This window comes from Felis catus, chromosome C1, assembly GCF_018350175.1.
Source record: "Felis catus isolate Fca126 chromosome C1, F.catus_Fca126_mat1.0, whole genome shotgun sequence".
Taxonomy (NCBI): domain Eukaryota; kingdom Metazoa; phylum Chordata; class Mammalia; order Carnivora; family Felidae; genus Felis; species Felis catus.
Genome location: NC_058375.1, coordinates 36,935,623 through 36,957,810, shown reverse-complemented (window position 1 = coordinate 36,957,810; position 22,188 = coordinate 36,935,623). Strand labels below are relative to the sequence as shown.

General features: G+C 53.8%; 1 protein-coding gene across 1 annotated transcript; it reads left to right on the top strand.

Annotated features, from left to right (window-relative positions):
* Positions 1-89: 89 nt before the first annotated feature.
* Positions 90-11,492, top strand: TMEM275 (transmembrane protein 275). The gene is made up of 2 exons (XM_045035752.1): positions 90-764; positions 9,684-11,492. The coding sequence occupies exon 2, from the start codon at positions 9,765-9,767 to the stop codon at positions 10,287-10,289; it is 525 nt and encodes a 174-aa protein (XP_044891687.1). The 5' UTR covers positions 90-764; positions 9,684-9,764; the 3' UTR covers positions 10,290-11,492.
* The last annotated feature ends 10,696 nt before the right edge of the window (positions 11,493-22,188 follow it).

The following is a 22,188-nucleotide window of genomic DNA, read 5'->3' as shown; positions in this document are numbered from 1 at the left end:
GCCTGGCACGTGGTTCACATCGCGGAGGGTTTATGAATGGATGAGCAAATGAATGAAGACAGAGGTTGGAGGAGATGCTCTTCCAGCTGAACTCCAGGTTCTGGAAATCAGCATCTCAGTCTCCCACCCAGTCCTCCCTCTCCATCCTTCGCCCCTCACTGGACCTCTTACAGATCCCAGTGGGACACGTGTGTCCTCCTACAAGGGGCTCGTGGCCACACCCCGTTCTCGAGCGCGGGATTGGTGGGCGGTGTTCTGGAAGGGTGGCTGAAAGCAAGCCCCTTCCCGAGAGAAGGCTCCCTGCCCCCACAGCCCCACCCCCGTTCCCTCCAGGGAAGGTGGGGAATCCATCAGGGGCTGCAGACGGAACCCGCGCCACCTACGTCCCTCGCTCCAGAGTGAGTGGCAACGTCTGCGTCCGGCCCCGAAAGTCCGGGCTGGAAACCGTGGGGGTGCTGGGAGCCCAGGGCAAGGTGCTAGAAGCCGCGGAACGTAGAGGAGGAAAGGGGAGAGGGGCGGTGCGGAGAGGAAGACAGGAGGACGCTCCGTGAGAACGCCGCTCCACCCGGGAGCCCAGGGGCCCAGCGGCGGCTGCGACGCTGCGCGAGGGGCGCCCCGAACCCGCCGCCGCACCTCCCGGCTCGCCGCCGCGAGGGGCGGGGCCTGCCTGGGGGCTGCGCTCCCCACCCCCACCCTCCGTGCCCCCCGGCCCCTCCTGCTAACCCGGGGTGCTCAGAGAAGCTTCCGACCACCGACCGGCCCAGGCAAGTGAAAGCCCCACGAGTTGGGGGCGGCTGAGGAGGGGGCGGGGGTCAAGGGGATGAGACCGGCGGGAGAGGGCGGCCAGGAGGGGAGGCTTTAGGGAATGGAGGCGATGCTCCATCCAGCCCGAAACCCCAGCAGAATGGAGTAGTGCCCAGACAAGGGGTCAGGGACCTGTAGCCTGGGACAGACTTCCCAGAAAAGATGAGAAAGAGAGGAAAACAGGAGAAGGGCACATGCAGCATGGGGTGACTGCATTGGGCCCCCTCTGCCTGACCCTGATCTCTCCCTGCTCTATAACTCCGTGGGAATTTGCCCTAGGACCCACCTCCAGCCCTCGCCCAGCTGACCGCCACTGTTCCCAAGGCCCAAAGTGAACAGGAAGTCAGCATAGAGAAGTGGGCATAGAGTCACTTCAAAACCAGGACACAGGTGAAGTCAGGAGACCTCTGTGACCAACCTCTGTCTTCACCGTTTAACCAATATTCCCTGGGCACCTGGGGACAGTCAGGCGCTTCACTGGGGACTAGCAGCAAACAAGATGAGTATAATGCTGGTCCTCCAGGAAGAAAGTTGGAGGATGCAGACCTGGACACCTGATCTGGCCCTGCTGATTTGGGGAGTTAAGGAAGGTTTTCTGAGGGAAGTGATGTCCCGGCTGCACTCTGAGGGTTGAGCTGGACTTAGCCAGTTGAAGGGAAAGTAGACCAAGTTTCAGGCACAGGAAGCAGCGTGTTCACCTGGCCACACGTGGTGAGTTCAGCTCCACTTGAGCAAAATCAAGGGGGCGGCCTGGAGCAAGCCAGCCAGGATGGCAGCAGTGGGGAGCCCAGGAGAGATGTAGCCACTAGGGAGACATGGAGGAGGGGGATGGTGGGGCAGCGGTGAGACTGAAAAGGAAGGGATGGGTTCTAGAGACACTCAGAGGGAAGAATCTGCAGGCCTGGTGATGGATTGGGTTGGGAAAGTGAGGTGGAAAGCCTGAGGGAGAAGGAAGAGCGAGGATGAAGCCCGGGTTTCTGGCTGCGAGTCCGGGCTCTGTGGGAGAAAATGAAGTTTAAGGAGACTGTTTCCAAGAGGAAACACTTTGAAGAAAGGAATAGAGTGTTATATGGAGGCAGAGGTGGGGTGGAAGGAGGGTCTGATTTTGTTTTAGGACAGGAGAGGCGTGAATGCATCCAGGAGGAGGTGCAGTCACAGTGAGGGAGGCTGATGAACACCGGTTGGGAAGGGGCAGGTTTCCAACAGCCTTGAGGGCCTGAGCGATGCCAGAGCCGTGCCAGCTGGTGATTTTCTTTTCACCTGTGTGGCTTAACTGTTTGGGCACAGACTTGGAGGAAGCAGAAAGCCTGACCGATGCAGGGTGGAGACTTTGCTAGGCAGCTCTGGCAGAAGGACAAAGGAACAGGTGAGGCTGCAGGACAAGGTAAATTGCAGGGGAGTAACTGAAGTGACGTAGTGTGCAGAAAAGGAAGTGGAGATTAAAGGCTCATGGAGAGAATGCTGATAGTTCCAGGCCTGCACTAGATCAGAGAACAGTCACAGCAAGAGACAGTACAGAGTCACAGTGAAGAGCACAGGTTTAGAAGACACACTGCCTAGGTGTGAATCCCAGATCGGCCACATATTGTCACCATGTCTATGACAAGCAGTGCAACCTCTCTGAGCCTCTGTGTCCCCATCTGAAAACAGAGATGGCAAAAGCATCTGCCTATAGGGTTGTCACGGGGCTTAAATGAGATGATATATAACATATATAAAGGGCTCGAAAGAGTGTTTGGCATATAGTAGGTGCTGTACCAGTGTTTCTATAGTGGTAGCAGTGAGGTTATGGTGGAAAGTAGGAGGCTCGTGGTGATGACAGGGGTGATGAGGGCCAGAGTTGGTGAGGGAAAGGGTCACTGGGGTGGAATGGGGGAACTGGGCACTGGAGATGAGGAGCCAACCAAGTAGGAGGGCACAGGGTAGGGCGGTTGTGCCGAGGATGCTGAAGTCTCTCAGCGCTGGGACTCAGACTGGAGGGCAGGAAGGGCACGTCCACACCAGGGAGTCTTTAGTACCCCCTTCCGCCACCCCTCCCGCTAGTTCCAGGCAGCTGAGTTGCATGGAGTGGAGGCATAGGCCCAGACTGAGGCTGGAGATCCAAGTCTGGCCTGCCTGGATGCAGACTTGGTTTGATAACCACAGAGCTGTGATTGCTGCAGAGTCCTGTGTGCCTGGGGACCCTCAGCTGTGCAGGAAGCCAGAGCCTGCTGGGCCGGCAAAGATCATCTAGACCAAACTCCCACTTTCCCAATGGCAAATCTGAGCCTCAGTGAGGGGAGCTTCAAGTACTCGCCTGTTTCAGGCATGGGAACCCCCTGTAAAGGGGAGGGTGCCATCAGAGCAGCTAGAATGGAACTCCCATCACCCCTCCCATAGGCCCCAGCTCTCCTTATCACCAAATTACCCACCCCCCATGCTCCCAGACAAAGAGAATTCTCCAGAGCCCATCTACTGGGAAGCAGCTCATTTCCACTGTATAGGCAGGCACCTTAGAGAGTGTCTGTCTATGTGTTGGCCGCTGTTTGCAGCTTTCAGAGTGTATTACATCTGTATTTGTATTTCTGGGTATGTCTGATCATTGAGTGTGCATGTGGGGTTTGTGTGTGTGTGTGTGTGTGTGTGTGTGTGTGTGCACACGCGCACATGTGCACATCCACTCAGAGACTAGGATAATGGGGCCCAGGAGTCAGACACAGGAACTGGGAGTCACACTTTCAGACTTCATCCTCAAGCCTTGTTTCCAGCTTGGGGAATCTATGAGGGGCCAAGGGTGGCCTGTGGGATGGACTGGGGTGGGGGTGGTAGCAGCTCTTTCGGCTCTGTCTGGGGAGGCAGATTTCAGCTGGCAGAAGCTGAGAGTTTCCAGGGTAGTGAATAAGCCAGCACTGAGTAATGGTGGTGTGGGAGGTTCCCTGAGGATAGGGAGAGGGTTAGGGATAGAGAGCATGCTAGAAGTGTTGGGGGCCTGAGAGTTGGCCCAGACCTTCACGGACTGAGGGAGAATAGAAGGGCTAAGATTAAGGGGAACAGAGGGGTTCACAGTGAAGGGTAAAGAGCCAAGCTGAGCAAATAAGGGACTCAATCCCACCTGGAGGACAGGGGCTGGGACTAGTGACTAACGCCTGGACTAAAGCCTCAACCCCTTCACCCAGAGGCTCTTGAGCCCTTGGAGCAGAAACCCGGGACCAGGAGGCCTGGCAGCTGCCCCTGGTCAAGCCACTGCTCTTATATAACAGACATCCCAGATTTGTGGATTGACCCAGGGGTGGGGGTGGCCAGCTGACCTGAAGGGGCTTCAGGCAGAGACCCTCTTTCCAGGAGCTCTTGCCTCCTCCTACTGAGGACCACCCTCCTTTGGCCCCAGGATTGCTGATGATTAGCTGGATAGTAACAAGTAATATATATATATATATATATATATATATATATATATATATATATATAACTTACCTATATTATATATATGTTTCATATTATATGTTTTATATTATAAATAATATAGAATATGTTATATATATATATATATATATATATAGAGAGAGAGAGAGAGAGAGAGAGAAAGCATGCACACAAACAGGAGAGAGGCAGAGGGGCTCAATCCCATGACCCCAGGATCATGACCTGAGCCAAAATTGAGAGTTTGACGCTCAACCAGCTGAGCCACTCAGGCACCCCATTATGTCATTATATATAATATATATGTGTATATATATGTATATATATGTATATTATATATTATATATGTATATTATATATTATACATGTATATTATATATAATATATATTATATATGTACATTATATATAATACATATTATATATGTATAGCATATATATGTATAGTATATATATTATATATGTATAGCATATATATTATATATGTATAGTATGTATATTATAAATATATGTATATAAAATATATATTTTTTGGTTTGGGCTTGGTTCTGGTCTGGCTTGGCCACAGACACCCTCCATGACGTTTTCCATTCCAAGCTTCAGTTTCTCCCATCCATAGATGAAGGGGTTGAACTAGGTGATTTCTATCAGGTCAGCAGATTGGAGTGCTCACTAAAGAGAAGGTCTGTTCCAATCCTAACAACTCAAGATTCAGAGCAATGGCCTTCCCTCCTGTTCAGGCAATGATATCGAAGTGGAGAGGGCTTAAAGGATTTGGGAATGTGATAGCATCATCCCAAAGGTTCCTGCTTCTGAAATTAAATAATCCAGAAGCAATGGAGCCTAGAAGTGATGCATGGTGCCGTTCATTGGCCAGAACTACTCACATGGCCCCACCTAGTCACAAATTGGCCACTAAGTCCAATTTTAACATGTGTTCAGAAGGGGGAGAACAAAAAAGATTTAGTGAATGGCACCAGTGACACCACACAATAGAGTTAGTCAGAGCACCCACCACAAAATAGCATCCGACATTGCAGCAGCCCCAGCTGGAGGGCCACAGTCAGTCAGATGGAAACGGTGGCACAAACTGAATTGCAATAGCTGAGGAACCTCAACATCCCACCCCTTTGCACCCTGGATCCCAGTTAACCAGGCTGGAGACACCTATCAACCCTTAGCCCTTTCTCTGCCTGGGGTGGAGACTCTGGGGTAGTTTTGTCTTTCAGAGTCAGCTCTGCATCCCAGAAGCAAATAATCATTCATTGACAATTGGCACTTGGAAGCTCAGTCCCCCGCTAGTGCTTTTGTTGCGCTGAGTGTGCTAAGCAACAGAAGGAGAAAAGTGAGTTTACTTTTCTCGAGAGATGCACAAAACACACCAGCCCCCTCCTCTATTGTTGACTTTGGAGCAGTGTAAGTGCTGATTACAGGAGCTTAGCTACAGGGCCGGAGGAGAGTCCATGCCCTGTGTTCCAGTCATTCAACAAGCATTTAGCAAACCTAGCACTAGACTAGCTTGATTGAGAACTCAGGCTGCAGGGTCCGGACACCAGGTTTCAAGTCCTGGCACCACCACAGCCCCTCAGAGATCTTGGGGTGAACTTAGTTAATCTTTTTGTGCTTCAGTGTCCTCATCTATAAAATGGGGATATAACAGCAATACTTAATCTCATGTTGTAAAAACTAAATTAGATATTTTGCAAAATGTTCAACATAGCACAACCTACTTAGCTAAATTAGTGCTAATTTCAGATTCCCATCTAGACCTGTTTCTGGATAGACTAGCTTGTATCAGACCAACTTACGCACTGAGGATAACTAAAAGGCGGGATTAAATTTAAGAAATCTGTTCGAAGGCATGGGAGAGGTATGAAGACAGTAAGGACTTGAGGGGCCAAGATCTTGGAGAGAAGTAATATTTGGTTCATTTTTCCCTTAAGGAATTTTTTCCAGTGTGTAGGAGACAGTGGCCATAAATTAGGAAGTCGACATTGGAATTCAGGGCTTAAAGAGGGGAGAACCTTGTTAAAACCTTTAGCTTTTGGTTAGGGGGCCCAACAGCCTATTCTCTGAGAGTCATGGTTAAACGAATACAGGCCAGACTCAGGAAGACTGAAACACGGCTCCCAGTCAGTGCAATCCCAGACTGGGTTAAGGTGGCCTATCCCTTAAGCTGCCTGTCAGAAACAAAAGTAAATCTCTGGACGAAGGTAACATCATCTGGAACCTCATGCTATCTCTACGATTTTTCATGCACAATGTTGGGCATTCAATAACTTATCTAGCCTTCCAGGAGATTAGACTAAATGACCAAAAGCCAAGGGCAATTAGACAATAGAAATAGGCAACCCAGATGTTGGAGTCTTCAGACAAGAACTTTAAAGGGCTTAATCTGTTCAAGAAAATAGATAAGAGGGATTCTGTCAGTAGAATACTGGAAGCTATGAAAAAGAATCAAGTGGAAATTCTAGAACTGAAACAGTGTAACAATTGAAATTAAGAACTGAATGGTTGGATTTTAGAGCAAAGAAGACACAGGTAAAGAGAGGATTAGTGAGTTGGATGACAAATCAATTTTAAGAAAGCATCCAGATAGAAACACAGAAAGAGGAAAAAAAGGCTAGAAAATAACAGAACAGAGGGGCGCCTGGGTGGCTCAGTTGGTTAAGTGTCCAACTTCGGCTCAGGTCATGATCTCACGGGTCCTGAGGCCGAAACCCGAATCAGGCTCTGTGCTGACAGCTCAGAGCCTGGAGCCTGCTTCGGATTCAGTGTTTCCCTCTCTCTCTGCCCCTCCCCCGCTTGTGCTCTCTCTCTGTCTCTCAAAGATGAATAAATGTTAAAAAAAGAAAGAAAGAAAATAGAGAACAGAGTGTAAGAGACGTGTGGGACGACGTCATATGGTTGAACATATGCGCAATTCAGGTTCCAGGAGAGAAGAAAGAGAATGAGGAAAAAGATAATGCCTGAAAAATTTCCAAAACTGTGGGGAAAATCAAGCCACAGGTTGTAGAAGCACCAGGAAGTACAAGAAAGATAAATACAGAGGAAATCACACCTAGGCACATCATAGTAAAACCGAAACCCAAAGAATCTTCCCTAGAAGGGAAAAGAAAAAAGAGCTGGACCCTCCAGGGCCTCCCCAACCCTTGTCCAATGTTGCCTTTCGAGAATCTGTGTGAGGTGAGGTGAAGGACCAGACTCCACCTCAGCCTCAGACGGAGACTTCCCCACAGGAGAGGGGGAGGGGGGGCACCTATCTCATTCAGATAATACTGGATATTGAGAATGTGGGGGAGGGACTTGAGAAGGGGGAAAATTGGAGAATCTCACAGCCCCTCCTGAGGGCAACAGGAAGAGGCTGTTAGAATTCACGTCCACATCAACCCTGAGGAGATCAAATCCTTCTCTTTAAAATGAAGCAAGATCACATATGGTGTGCACCAGATTATGTATGTATTCTCTGACTCTGGTCCCAGAATATCTGGTCTTCCTTCTAGTCCAGCCACAAGAGCCCAGATCCACTTCCCTCCCTGAGCCTCGGTTGCGTCAGTTGTAAAATGTGTTGATACTGTTGATAAGTATCAAGCGCTTGTAGGGATTCCGTGATGTCATGGCTGTGAACATGCTTTGCCAACTGTTGAAGTGTTGTATCCTCCAGTGGTTGCTATTTCTGCCTGGCAGAGCCAAAGGCTGCAGGTTAAAGGGAGCAGATGGTTCGTGCAAATGTGGAGCTTCCTGAGGAATCTGTGGTTTGTAAGTCCTCTGAAAGGTCAGCAAGTGCTTGCTTGGCCAGGATTTGGGGATTTCTGGCTCTGGGTCAGCTGGCTGAGTCAGCAAGGTGCTTCTGGCCAGAGTCCCAATAGAACTTCTACCTCTCGCCGTGGTGCCAGGGGAGGGAGCCCTGAAGTGATCAGATCTGGGCAAGAAGCAGAGGTGGCCTTCCTGGCCCTCTGACATGCTTGGGCCAGGCTGATTCCAGCCTGTGTTGAGCGAGGACTGTGCTGCCCCTCTCCCACACTAGCCCTCGCTTTCACTCACCCAGTCATCACATTCTCTCCAACCCCACAGTGTGCAGGCTTTGCAGACTCAGGAAGGACAACTCTGGGCTCAGTCCCAAGGCAGTCCCACCTGAGGGATAGATCAACTGTTCTGTTTCCAAACTGACACACCCCACCTCCCAGATCTGAGACCTTATAGATACCCTTCTCTAGCAGCCACCACCGTGACAACATGGCTGACAGTTATTGAATTCCCACTGTCCTCCAAGCACTGTTCAAAGCACCCGATTTAGCTTAAAGCATTTAATGATCACTACACCCTATGAGGTAGGTTCTATCACTGACTCCACACTACAGGTGTTAACACTGAAGCACAGAGAGGCCACTCAGTCACGCTCAGTTACTCAACCTGCATGCTCTGCTCCCACCTGCGGTACCACTACCCCCATGACTCCCTCTCATCCCCACTCAGAGCCTTTTCTGACATTTTTTCACAATCCTAACACAGTTCCATAGCCATGATCTCATCCTTTGAGGACCTTTATACCTGTGATTTCATGTTATAGAACAGAATTCTCAAATAGAAGTCCTAAAGCTCCAGATTCTAATTTCATTACCTTTGCTTCTGCATGTATTCCCAGAATTCTAGAAGCCAGTGATAGATCCCAGAACCAGAGACGATTAGAGAATACTAGAACGGCATTCCAGCAACCAGTGATTAGGCTTTCAAGTCCAGGTTTAATAGTAGAGTCCTGGGGGTGGGGTTGGAATCTGCTCGGTCTACAAAAGATCTTGGCTCTGCTCCAGCCCATGTAGAGACTGTCCCTTCTCACTGGCCATCTGAAACATCAGGAGCTCCTTACTCTCACGTGGTCACTCACTCCAGGGCCTCATCTGATGTTCAGGAAAGTTAATGTCACTGCTGTGCCTACCAGAGCCTAGGGTGGGGACACCCAGGCCAGGTGGCAGGTCATTAGATCCTGGTCCTGGATCTTGGGTAAATTGCTAGAGCTCTCTGGGCTTCAGTTTCCTTATCTAGACAAGGAAGGGCTTGAGCAGATGGTTTCTAAGGCTGCTTCCACTTGCAAGGTGTTAGAAGTTGTCTAAATCCCAAGAACCGCCACTGCCCTCTAATTAGGACTACTGATGATGATTGTCATTTTATCAGCACCTAGGCACACGCTGGGCACTTTACAACCTTTCACTCGCTTAATTTAATTAATGCAGGAAGGCTTCCTGGAGTAGAGGAGGTGGAGGGATTGCATCTGTCTGAAGGACTGGAGGGAGGATGGTAAGATTAGCCACCAGAGAGCCCAGGGCCAATTCCCATACAGGATGGGTTCTGCTCCCGGGAGGCAGAAGCAGGGGGCTGGCCAAGATAACCGCGGCACTCCCAGGCACTGAGTGTCGCCCCAGAGCTGAGAGTTCTGGAAACTGAGGTGCCCCGCTGACCCTCCCTCCCGCTCTGTGCCCACAGGACTCCCGTGAGCTCGCCAGGCGGGCCTGGCCGGGCCGGCGGCAGGACGGAGCCTGATGCGTGCCCGGCGTCCCCAGGCCCATGCCGCCCCCAGAGAAGAGCCGAGGCGCCCCGGCCCAGGCGCTCGCGGGCCGCGCTCGGGGTCGGCTGCCCGGGCTGCCGTCGCCGGCGCTGTTCTGCGCCTGCGGCCTGTGCGTGCTGCTGGCGGGCGTGAACGTGACGCTGGTGGGCGCCTTCGCCTCCTTCCCACCCCGGAGCAACGCGCCGCTCGTCGTGGGGCCGGCGTTGCTGGCGCTGGCGCTCGTCTGCTTCGCGGCCTGCTGCGCGTGTAGCCGCCGGGGCCCCGCGCCCCGCGCGCGCTCGGCGGCGGCCTCGGGCCCGGGCCGGGGCGGCGGCGGCGGGCCGGTGGCGCTGGAGATGGAGAGCAGCGAGCGCACGGCGCAGGACACCACGGCCGTGCAGCTCAGCCCTGCCGCCTCGGCCGCGTCTTCGAGCCGCTCCAGCCCCGGCCCCTTCGCCCTGGACGCCTCCGCGCCCGCGGCGGCCTATGCGCCGCGCACCGAAGGGGTCCAGCTCAACCTGCCCCGGGAGCGCGTCGCCCCCTAGCGGACCCGGTGCCGGGCCCTGACTCCCCGTCGGGCTCCCTTCGTTCGGTGCCACTTAAGAAAAAAGAGGAGTGGGAGAGAGGAAGGAGAAGAAGGAAAAGGAAAAAGAAAAAAAAATCCATATGGGTCGGGTGCTGGGCACAGGTGGCCTCATCTGTCCCATCTCTGGAACGTCTGGAGGGGAGAATGTGACGGTGAAGAGGCACACTCGCCAAAGGAGGGAGCTGTGCCTTGGCCCATTAAGAGGGGTCTGCTGGGCCCTACTTTACCTCACCCCCTAGACTTGAAGCAACGGGGCCCCTGGACCTTCGATCCCTACCACCCCCACCCATGGCACGCGGGCACTGTGAACAGAGCTGCTCTGAGAGGGACTAACTACCAGCAAGGCCCCTGAGCCCAAGGGGTGGGAGGAAGCAGGGGCAGGGAGGAATGCCCTGCGCACGTGTAAGGCCACCAGCTCCCACTTCTCCTTCTGCTCTCCTTGTCTCTACCCCAACATGATCTTTTGGGATTAAGGGGGTGTGAGGAGGTCCTGATTTGAGCCAGGATAGTCTCCTAAGGTAGAGCTGGGCTGAGCACTCCACTGACTGGTAGATCAGATCCGGGGGAGTTGAGGCTGAAGCAGACAGGGATGAATGGTGAGGGGGCTCCTCCAACCAGGAAGGCCTCAGTGTGATCCCCACTGCATTCCCGATGAGCCTCTCTCCTCAGTAAAGCACCTCTAGAGTCCAGTCCTCTGTGATGGTGCAGCCTGGGGTGAGAGGCTGCCTGTGGACCTTCTGGCTGAGCACCCTTGATTCTGGGGTCCTCCTAGCCAAGTGCCTCATCTTCCTAGCACTGGCCCCTCTTGGAGACCTGGAAGGGGACCCCAGGGGAGAGGAGTGTGTGACCGATCATCGTGGGAACAAGTGTGTGAGACTGGGAGCGGGGTGAATCTATGTGTGCATGGGGTTGCCTGGCTACGCGTAAGAGATGGGGAGTGTGGGAGTATTTGGGTGACAGTATCTAACGTCATACACGAATGTGAGAGTGTGTGTGGGTGTGTGTGGTGGTGGTTAAGGAGTGAGTCACCCAGTGAGAAGGATGAGAGAAGCACTCCCCGGGGCTGGTCAAAGCCTACACCTTTCCCCTGACATGCCTGCGTTCTGCCCAGTGAGTGAGGGCATCTGGTAGAGGGATGGAGGCCACCTCACAAGAGAAGCAAGGGAGCTGGGGACGGGGGGGGGGGGGGGGGGGGGGAGAGATCCCGCAACCCTGGTCCAGCCCCTCCTCGCTGCAGAGACACAGGAAAGCTGTGCCCAGAGATGGTGGCACACCCCTTGCTGGCTGTAACTTCCTGCCCATCGACCTTGGGCTTCAGCAGCCTCCCTTTTTCTTCCCAGGGTGGACTCTACTGCTCTTCTTCCCTGGTCTGGGATTTCCCCCCAGCCCTGGGAAGGGCTGACCCCCTCTCTGCCTCTTCCCCCTCTGACTCTTCCCTTCCCCTGACTCCCTTTCTGCCTCTGCCTCTCCTGCTGTCTCCCCCACCATTGACCTGGAGGAAAGTGAATCTGTCTGCGTAGGTGCAAGCAGGTCATTTCTATTAATTCACATGGATCGATGGTCCCTAACCTTTGAAGCATCCAGCCCCTGGAGCTGATGACCTCTTCTCAGAACACTTCCCCACCCCCCACTGTGTGTGTGTGTGTGTGTGTGTGGACATGCTTGAGCATGCACATGCAAGAAAGTCCGCCTTCCCAGGTTTCACTTCTGGATCACTGGTCTGCAGCCTCAGACGCCACCTGCTGCTGCCTTGGTAGAGCAGGAGGTGAGAGGGGCCACCACTGATGCTGCCTTGGGGTGTGGTCTGGACCACCCTCTTTAGGACGAGGCCCCCCAGATTCTAGCCTGGAATGGTAGGCCCAGCCCCAATCTCTCTCCCACCTGCTGGCAGAGGCCTAGAATTACACCACCAGACCTTCCTCTTCTCCCTGCCAAAGACTTCCAGGTCCTGTCTGGGAGGGTGGGAGGAAGAGTGAGCATGTGATAAGGGCTCAGTGCCACAAATGCATGATGTGAGTGAATTGAATTGGGGGGGGGGGCACCAGGGGGAAACATTGGCTCGCTGAAGTCTCCCTTCCATTGCCTCCCCTAGCCAAAGGGCATCCTTTGTCCCTTCTGTGTCCCCTCCCCCTCCACAGGTACATTAGGTATCTCCTAATTCCCCGTACCCCAGGGCCCACTTCCCAAACAACCAGCCCTAGAAACCACTCCCCCACCCCCTGTATCTTTCCTGGGCCTCCTACTGTGGGTGGGGGGTCCTCCCCTCACACTCCTTCAGGCCCTTCTAGGGCAGTAGACCACTGAGGAGCCAGCAAGGCCCAGGAACACCTCACTCTCTGACACAGAGGCTGGATGATGGCTCTGTCCCCACCCGTCTGCAGGCTCCTCTCAGGCAGGCTCAGGGGGCCAGTCTGTGGGCAGTGAAGACACAACTCTGACAGCACAGGAGCAGCGGGCTCCCTGACCTCGAGGAATTCAGGCCAGGACTGGCTTGCAGGGACACCGCACAGGGACGCTGAGATGAGGGCCAGACCCTCCCACTCCTCCCCTGAGACTCTGAGAATGGAGGCACGAGGGCCTGTCCTCAGAAGTCCAGGGGCTGCAAGTGTAGGAGGCACCGCTGGTCCTTCTGAAAGGAGGGGGTGCTTCCTGGGGCCTGTGGAGCTCAGGGGTTGGCAGGGTGAGCCCCACTTCCCGGAGGGAACTCCCAATAGCCTGGGACAAGGGAGCCTACTAAGGTGCTGGGAACTCGGATCTCCTCCCTCTGTTCCCACCAGAAGAAATGAGGGCAGCCACTTAGGACCATTTTTTACTAATGATTTAAACAATTCCTGAGGGGCGTCTGGGTGGCTCAGTCAGTTAAGTGGTGGTTAACTCTTGGTTTCGGCTCAGGTCATGATCTCACAGTTCGTGGGCTCGAGCCCCACGTCAGGCTCTTCGCTGACAGTGTGGAAGCCTGCTTGAGATTCCCCCCCACTCTCCCTCTCTCTCTGCCCTCCCCCACTCGTGCTTTCTCTGTCTCTCTCAAAATAAATAAATAAACTTAAAAAAATAAACAATTCCCGAACCCTACTATGTGTCCAGCACTGGGAATATAGCGGTGAACAAGCTCTGGAGGGGGGCTTACATCTACTTGGGGGAGACAGACAATAAAGAATTAAGTAAACAAGACAAAAAATGTTAGCTAGCGGAAGTGCCGTGCAGAAAATCACCATAAGAAGATGTGACAGAGGGACTTGTCGGGTGGCTGGGGAGGTCTTCTCTGAGAGGTGACATTTAAGCTGAGCTCTGACTGACAAGAGTCAGTCATGCAAAGGTCTAGGGCAAGAACATTTCAAGCTCAGGAAATGGCCAGTGCAAAAGCCCTAAGGTGAGAATGAACTTCGCCTCTGTGTTCAACCAAGAAAGAAGGGCTGTAGATGAAGTTGGGGAGGGTGGGTAGGGGGGGCATCTTGCTCAGCTCATGTACAGCTTAGTAAACCAGGATGCAGAGTTGGGATTTTACTCTCAGTGAGGTGGAGGGTTTTAAGCAGGGAAGTGACGTGGTCTGATTTATGATGGTAAAGATCGCTCTGCCTTCTGTGTGGAAAATAGAGTGTCGAGGGGCAAGAGGGAAAACGGGGTGGAGTGGGAGGTTATTGCAGTGAGATATGCTGGGGGTGCTGGGACTGGAGTGGTGGCTGGGAAGTGGACAGATTCTATACCCATTTTGGAGGTCTCTCTGTTGGGGAAGTTCAAGAGGAGTGAAAGAGAGGACTCCAGGAAGAACTTCTAGAATTTTGATTTGAGAGCTCAGCATAGGGTGGAGGAAGAGTCAGGGCTGTGGTAAGAGGAAAATTCTGTTAACCCAGGGGAGCTGTCCTGTGATTGCTGGAGGCACAGCCCTGAGTTCTGGAAAGAGAGGATGCAGATTTAGAAGCCATTGTCATATGGATGGTCGGGAAGCCACGAGTCCAGATGAGGCATCTGAGACATGAAGACAGAGAACTCAGAATCTAGAATAGTCTAACCTCTGAATCTAGGAGAGAGAAGGAACATTGAATTGCCCAGTTCTGAATCCCACCCAGCCTTCTGATGCAAGTGCCTTGCTGAGGCGGTCTGTGGACTTGGGGAGTTGGGGATTGGGGAGAAGTGAGTGGAATGTGAGCTCCAAGAAGTTAGCACTTCCGGCTTGTTCACTGCTCTGCACTCAGGTGTTCACCTGGCACGAGGTAAGTACACAATACATATTTGTTGGATGACTAAAAGGTGTGGATCTTATCACGCGGCAAAGACCCCAGGTCCCCAGTAATAGGGAATTATTAAGATGCCTGCTCTGGGCAGGAAGGGAGAAAAGCCCCTTACGTGTGTGGGACTTGCCATGGCCAGTTCCTGTTTTCCACCTCTTTGTGGAAGGTGGGGTGACGCAGGAACGTAGAGCTGGCTAGATGGGTGTGGATGGAAGTGCCTGAGGGGTAGGCTCCCCAAAGTAGGAGATGGCCAGATGGACTGGGGAAGCCTGAGGAAATAGGCACTGCTAGGGAGTGCCACCAGAGGGCACTCTAGGCACATGACAGGGGATAGAGACTTCTCAGCCCAGCCAGACTGTATTAACTTGGCCTTTTCCCCTTCTGAGGGCAAACTCCTGAGGAGGAGGGGAGCAAGGAGCCGGGCATACAAGGACTGGGGGTGGGGTCACCCAAGTTTACTGACACCTCCAACGCCGAAACCTGACCTTATTACAGAGGGAGGCCTGATCCTGGACAGCCTCTATCAAGGTCACAGGTAAGACCTGAGTCTGGTTATCTTGATCTTAGACTGAGACCTCACCCCAGTCCATACTGAGTCCTGGCCTAAACATGATCCTGGTCATAATCTGAGGCTTCACACTGCCTGGTCCCTACACTGAATCCTGATCCTGATCTTACACTGAGTTCTAACTCAGTCCATAAACTAAACCCTGATCTTTATCAAAAATTAAACCCTGACCTGGGCACAGACTGAGTCTTGACCATGGGTCTACATTAAGCCCCTATTGTGGTCCCAACCTGAACTCTGACCCTGATCCATACATTGAACACTAACCCTGGACAAAGACTGAATTTTCATCATGGTCACAGACCGAGTCAGGCTTCAGTCCCAGAAAGAAATAACTCCTGGAAATACTTTTGAGGGAAAGAAAAGGAATTCTGGATCTCTGAATGGTCCAGAAACTCCTGGACATTAGACCCCTGAGAGGCCGGACAGAAAGGCTGTCTAGGACATGAGGGAGGAAGGACGGCCAGGCCTTCTCCAAATACCCTTGGAGCTCCAGGTGGGGGGCCTTCCTCCCTGCCTGGATGTCTGAGGGGCCTGAAGGCTGAATTTCTTCCATCTGCACTTCTGACTCCCTAGGAACCTTGAGCAAGTCCCTCTCATTGTCTACCCCTTGTTACCTTTCAGGGAAAATGTGAGGAGAAGGTGACCTTCCATGTGAAAGTGTCCTTCCACGGACCAGGCCATGACTGAGGACTTGTGTCCCCTGTGCTCTGGATGCCCCTTCCCTCCTCACTCTGGCTGGTCACTCGAAATAGGCAAGAAAGAGTGAATCATGCTCAAGGTGGCACCAGCCAGGCCTCAGCCTCAGGTTGGCAGGGGCCCGTGAGCGTGAGGGCAGTGTGGGCTGGGTAGTAGAAGTCCCAGAGGTCCCCGTACACTCCTGGGATCTGGTGTGTATGAGGGCTGGGAAGACCACACACCTGTCCCCAAGGCACACGGGCCGATTCAGTTTCTGCCCTACTCAGGGTACAGCCTGGGTGTCTTGCCCTGCAGGGCCAAGCTGGCCTCTACCAGGCTCACTGGCCAGCTCACCTTGGGAGGGACCGAGGGCAGGAATGGGGACCAAGCCAGGCAGGAGCCCGGGCGGGGGAGGGGACAGCTCTAGTCAAAAAACGCTGACGCCAAAGACAATGAGCTCTCGGAGGCTGAGGCAACTCATTTGGTCCCGGCCACGCTTTATTAAATTCTCATAAACCTGTCAGGGGGGACAGGGCTCGCTTCAGTTTACCTCATTAGCCCGACACAATGACAGTGGGGGGGGGGGGGGGGGGGAGAGGGAGGAGGCGGCAAGGGGAGGCCCTTGCTCAGCGCTGAGAACTGAGCCAGCCGGGAAGATAATTGAATTAAGTGGCTTTTGTTAATGGTTTTTAAGACTCCGAAGTGTAAATAACATTTAGGGGCTTTCTTTTAATGGTGCTGGGGTTTTAGAGACCCAGGGAGCTTAGAAGAGGCCCAGCAGGTCCCTGCCCCTCCCCCACCCCAGGGAGCTGCACGGTGACGCCTTGAAGTTAGACTGGGAGGAGCGAAGGGAAGGGCCAGAGAAGGTACGACAACTTCCTGGTGGGTCTTTGAACCAAGGCAGGGAGGGGACGTGGCCAAGGGAGGACAGAGAGGCTGGGGCTGACGTGATGGCCTGCCCAGGCTGGAATGCCGCCATTGGACAAAATGAGCAGGGACGTCCCTGGGGTGTTACCAGAGGCATGGCTTGTAAGTGTTCAGGGGACACTGGGGCATCCAGTGTTCGTTCCTCATTGATGGGTCTCGGGACTTTATGGGTTTGTTGCTTATTGCCAGTGGGAGGGGCTCCCCTGGAAGGTGGTGAGGGCCTCACCATGGCACACGTGGGAAGGCTTCCTGGTGGATTAGACTAGACCTCAAGCTTCTGGTTTTGGAACCCAACCCCTGGCTTTCCTCAGTGACAACTTCTCCCTCTCTGCAAGTAAGAGCAGGTCCAGGAGCTCCTGGGGCTGGAGGCAAAGGGCTCTGACTAGATCCCAAGGAGCTGGAAGTGAGATGGGGCAGGACTGGCCCCAGGCCAGCCCATAAAGGGTTAAGGCATTAATCGCCCTGCATGCGACAAAGGGAAGTGGGTTTTCTGATCCAGAAAGGATCAGTCCGTGGGACGCCCCATCAGACCCTTCAGCGTGAAATTACACCCCAGCAGGGGTGCTCCCCCCCCCCCAACTACCCGCCTAGGCCTGGCACAGGATTAGGGCCTGGAGTCATCAGTTTAATAGATCCCACCTCCCCCCCACCACCACCACCACCCCCTCTCTCCCAGGAGCCTTCAGTCTTCCTCCAGGCCTGGGCCAACCTCTTTACTCACCTGCTGTCCACCTGGCTATGGATCTGTCTGGTCATCTCTGGCCTCACTCTTAGTCTGGTCATTCCACCGGTCTCCTTGGCTGAACCCTGACCCCAGCCATGCACTGAGCCTTGACCCCACTCTCTATTTTAGTTTCTTCATAACCTTTAATCAGCATCCCAGATGTATTTGTTTCATTGCTTATCCATGTCTCTCCCTACTAGCACTAAGTGCATTTGGAGCTGAGACAGTCTGTTCATCACTGTATCCCCAGCACCCCAGGTCTGTCTGGCCTGTGGACGGTACTCAATAAAATTAACTGACTGAAGTGCCTCCCATCCACTTGACAAAGCTTGGGCTGTGGTCCCTAAACTCTGGACATTGGTGCTCAGGACTGAGAGGTAGGAGCTAAAGCCTGTGCCGGGACAGAGCCATGGCCTCCAGAAGAGACAGGGGGCTGTGCTGTTGCTCTGTCTCAGGGCCAGCTTCATCTCATAAGGATGTCATGAGACAAGAGAAGGGAGAGGGTGCTCACCCATCCTTGGGTGCCATCCCTGAAGACCCTTTCACCTACTTCCTTAGGCTGCTGCTAGGCCTTTGCTACACAAGTCCCTCTAAGCCCGGTCTGCACCTACAACTGGCCATACCCAGCATAGAAAGAGGTCCTGGAGGGGCACCTGGGTGGCTCAGTCGGTTAAGTGGCCGACTTTGGCTCAGGTCATGATCTTGCGGTCCGTGAGTTTGAGCCCCGCGTCGGGCTCTGTGCTGACAGCTCAGAGCCTGGAGCCTGTTTCGGATTCTGTGTCTCCCTCTCTCTGACCCTCCCCCGTCCATGCTCTGTCTCTCTCTGTCTCAAAAATAAATAAACGTTAAAAAAAAATTTTTTTAAAAAAAGAAAGAGGTCCTGGAAGGAACACTTGAGGAAACTGGGGAAGGTGGGGGTGGGGTGTGAATATCACACAGTAAAGAAAACCAAGCAGGACATTCAGAAACCAAGGCTCTCTAAGGCAGGCAGGCAGCCTGTATAGACTACCCTCCAACATCTACACAGGAAACAGAGGCCTAGAAAAAGCCAGGGCTTGCTCAAGGCTGCACGGCAAGGCCAGACAGGAATCAGGTGCCCGAGATTGTAGGCAGAGCTTGTCCTTCATACTGTTCCTCCAGTTCAACTTGACAAGAATGGTATTCAGGTTGAATACTAACTCGGAGCCAGGCTTTGGGCCATGCCATGTCCTGCCCGGGGTGTTCCATCTGCATGTGGGTAAGAACTGTATGCAGTAGCCAAGGGGGTTCAAGAGAGGGAAGGGGCTTCCTCTCCCCTGGTGTTATCAGGCCAGACTCCCTGGAGAGAGGGTGGTTTGTGAGTGGGCTCTGTGTAATGACTAGACTTTCCCCAGGAGGAATCAGCAGGAGCAAAGGCAGGTGGGAAAGGGCACAGTGAGTGTGTGAGGCCCCACATGATTTGGTTGGACATCCCAGAACAAGATGAATAGACACGCTCTGTGTGCACAGTCCCCCACCCCCACCCCAGACCGGGGCCTGATGAGGAGGTGGCAGGTTTCAGCACAGCAGGAGGAAGAACTTCACAAGAGTCAGACCTGGCAAGGAGCTCCCCATCCCTGCAGACTTGTGAGCAGGGGCTGGGTGTTAGTGACCCCTGCCCGAATGGAGACTGAACTAGAGATCCCTGCAGATGTCTGTTCTGAGAACCTGTAGCAAGAACCTCCAGCCCATCCCCAAGCCTGCTCCTCCAGCGGACCAGCTGCCACCCCTACCCTTGTCCATTCCCTTGGGCTTGGCAGCGTTCTGGTGGCTGGAATGGGGGGAAAGGAGATGAGAAGGCAGGCAGATAGACTCCTCCTGCAGCTCCAGCTACTCAGGGCCCTGTCTGTGTATCGTAGCGTCCACCCAGTCCAGTCTAAGGTACTTGAGTCCAAGCCTGACTTAAAAACAGGACTAAGACCCTGAGAGGGACTTTCCCCATATCCCACAGTCCGAGAGGCAGATTGAAGGTGGCTTGCAAAGAGCAGACGGAAGGTGAGCCCGAATGAGGGAAGCATTTCGGGCCATTTGTCGGTGCTGCCTCCAGAGGGAGAGGCCCCAGGGTCTGAGGATATCCTGTACCTTCTAAAAGAACCGAAACTCTCTTCCTTCTCTCCCGTGTTGTCAAGCATCCACTTCAGCCTAACCTGGATTCTTCCTGAGGTAATGGAGCTCCTGTTTCTTGGAATTCTCCCTCCGAGAGAATCTTAAGGGAGAAACCAAAGCGTCCTTCCCCCACCCCCGACCGCCCAGCACATCTGCATGGAGGCGGTGGGGGGGGATGGAGGGGGTGACCCTGTGAAGGACCCAGGCTTCCAGGGCTGCCAGGCTGCTCAGGTGGAGATGGCGACAAAGAGCGGCTTTGTGCACACACGCTCACACTCACATGCACCCGCACACGCCCCACACAAGCTCTTTCCAAGAACGGCTCTCCAAGCCTGGTTGCCAAGATAAAGGAGCCACTGGGCGGTCAGCCCCCAGGAGGAAATATCGCTCCTGTGGCCTTTGTTGTTCAAAGGGCTTTGCGAAATCTCCAGACTCGTCTTGGAACAGATCCCGGGCTGAGGTGGCGGTTTCCCGCAGCTGGAGACATAGGCGAGGATGGCATGGCCTCCTGGGCCTGGCAGGGGGGAGGAGAGCCCCAGGGGGCCAGGCTTGGAGTCATGAGCAGCCCAACAGAAGTATAATCCTTCACTTCCATACTTCCATCATTAGCTCACTCAATTCCCACAGGCCTGGGGGTAGGTAGAGATCTCCCCATTTTACAGTGATAAAACAGAGGTCCAGAGAAACCTAGAGTTTATTAAACGGCCCCGCCGTGAGTTCATGCTAGCAATGAGAACGACTCAGCACCCGTCTCAGACTTAGCTCAGCCCTACCCCAAATTGAGCCCTGCCCTGGCCACATTCTGAGCCCCAACTCTGACCTCTGAGCTGTGATTTGCCCTAGACTGAGCCCCGCCCCTGGCCTCAATTGATCCCCGATTCCAGCTGCACACCGAGCTTTGACCCTGGCCCCTAACAGAACTATGCCCTACCCCAGACTGGTCCCTGATCCTAGCCTCAGACTGCCTCTCCTATTACCTGTAAGCCTCATATGAGGTCAGGGATCTGTGCTTCTCATTCACCTGTGCTGCTTTACATTTCTAAGTGTGTGATTACTCAAGTAATCTCTAGCTTACCTACTAGATTATATATAGGGCTAGGGGGCTGAGTCTATTTTGTTTGTCAGCACTTAACAATAGTATAGTGATAACAATAACAAACATTTGTTGAGCATTTACTAAATGCCAGGCTCTGGGCTAAGCGTTTTACAGATGCTGTCTCATTGAATCCTCACAAAGATCCCTGAAGTAGGTGTTATCCTGAGTCCACTTTACAGATGAGGACACTGAGCCCCAAGGCCACACTAGGAGGAGGGGTGTGGAAGTACAGGATGCTCTCAGGAGTTCCCTTATCCATCACACTCAGCTGCCTGGTGAGGGGAGGGGGCCGAGAGGGAAGCCTCAGATGTAAGAGGCAGTGGAGGCATTTGGGCAGGTGGGAACAGCTGAGGGCTTTCTAGAGACCGAGTTGCTGAAGCCACAGAAGGGCTGGACTGAGGGAGATTGTGATGAGGGAGCCACACCGGCTATGTAATGTGTGGAGTCCAAGGCAAAATGAAAGTGCGGGGCGCTTGTGTACGAATTAAGGATTTCAAGATGGCAACATCAGAACATTATAGGGCTTGAGCCCAGAGCCCTGTGTGGCCACAAGCCACACGTCCACGAAGGCAGCCCTGAGGAGGAGGACAGTGTGTGAGGATGGACGTGTGTGGATCAGGGAACGTGGGTGCTGCAGCCAAGGACGGACTCACGTGGGCATTCGGGCAGTATCTTCAGCAGGCACGGGGCAGCAGTCACGGAGTATCTTTGGACAGCAAGCTGGCAGCGTAGCTAAGGAGGCCCGCGTGTGGATGGGGGTTGGTGCCACGCTCAGGGTGTTCAGGGGTGCCCATCTAGAGTGTAAACTAAGAATGCATGTCTGGGAGCTGGGGCGAGTGTGTATGGAACATCCAGGCAACAGACCACGGGCTTGGGTCTGAGGGCTTGTATGGGGGCGGGGGGTGTGTGTCCGTGAGTAGGAGAGAGACAGACACTCTGGGACTGTGCAGCCCACGCGGAAGCCAGCATGTCCCATTGGTGCATGAGAGAGGGTATGTGTGTATGTGGTTGTGAGCGCGAGAAAAGGTGCGTGTGTAATTGTGAGTGTATGGGAGTGTGTGTGTGTGACTGTGTGAGGACGTGTGCGTATCTCCACCCACCCCCCTGGGCACCGGCCTGTGCTGCCTTCCCTGTTGTGAGGGACTCCCAGGTGAACGTGTCCCCCGGCCCGGCCCCAGGCCTCTGTGGGGCCAGAACCCTCCCAGAGACATTCCAGCCCCGCCATAGGGTGGGCAGACCACAGAGCTGCCTCCAAGGCTGCTGGAGTGATCCTGGGCCTGTGGTGTCAGGTTCCCGGTGGTGCCGGGCCCTCCCTCTGCAGCCCTCTGAGGGCCTTTGTTGGAAGTTCAGACAAACTTGTCAGGGGGGCGGGCAGGAGGCCACCTCCTAATCGGCTTTCCCAGAAGGGAGAGGAGAATGAGAGATTGGGGGGGGGGGGCGCTCCAGTCCCCACAGCTCTGTGGGAAAAGGGGGGGAGGGGCAGGCCTGGCCCTACTGGCCCTAAAGCGGCCC

Bases quoted from the DNA above. Each gene is read 5' to 3' on its own strand.
- TMEM275 (XM_045035752.1), top strand. From the start codon at position 9,765: ATGCCGCCCCCAGAGAAGAGCCGAGGCGCCCCGGCCCAGGCGCTCGCG.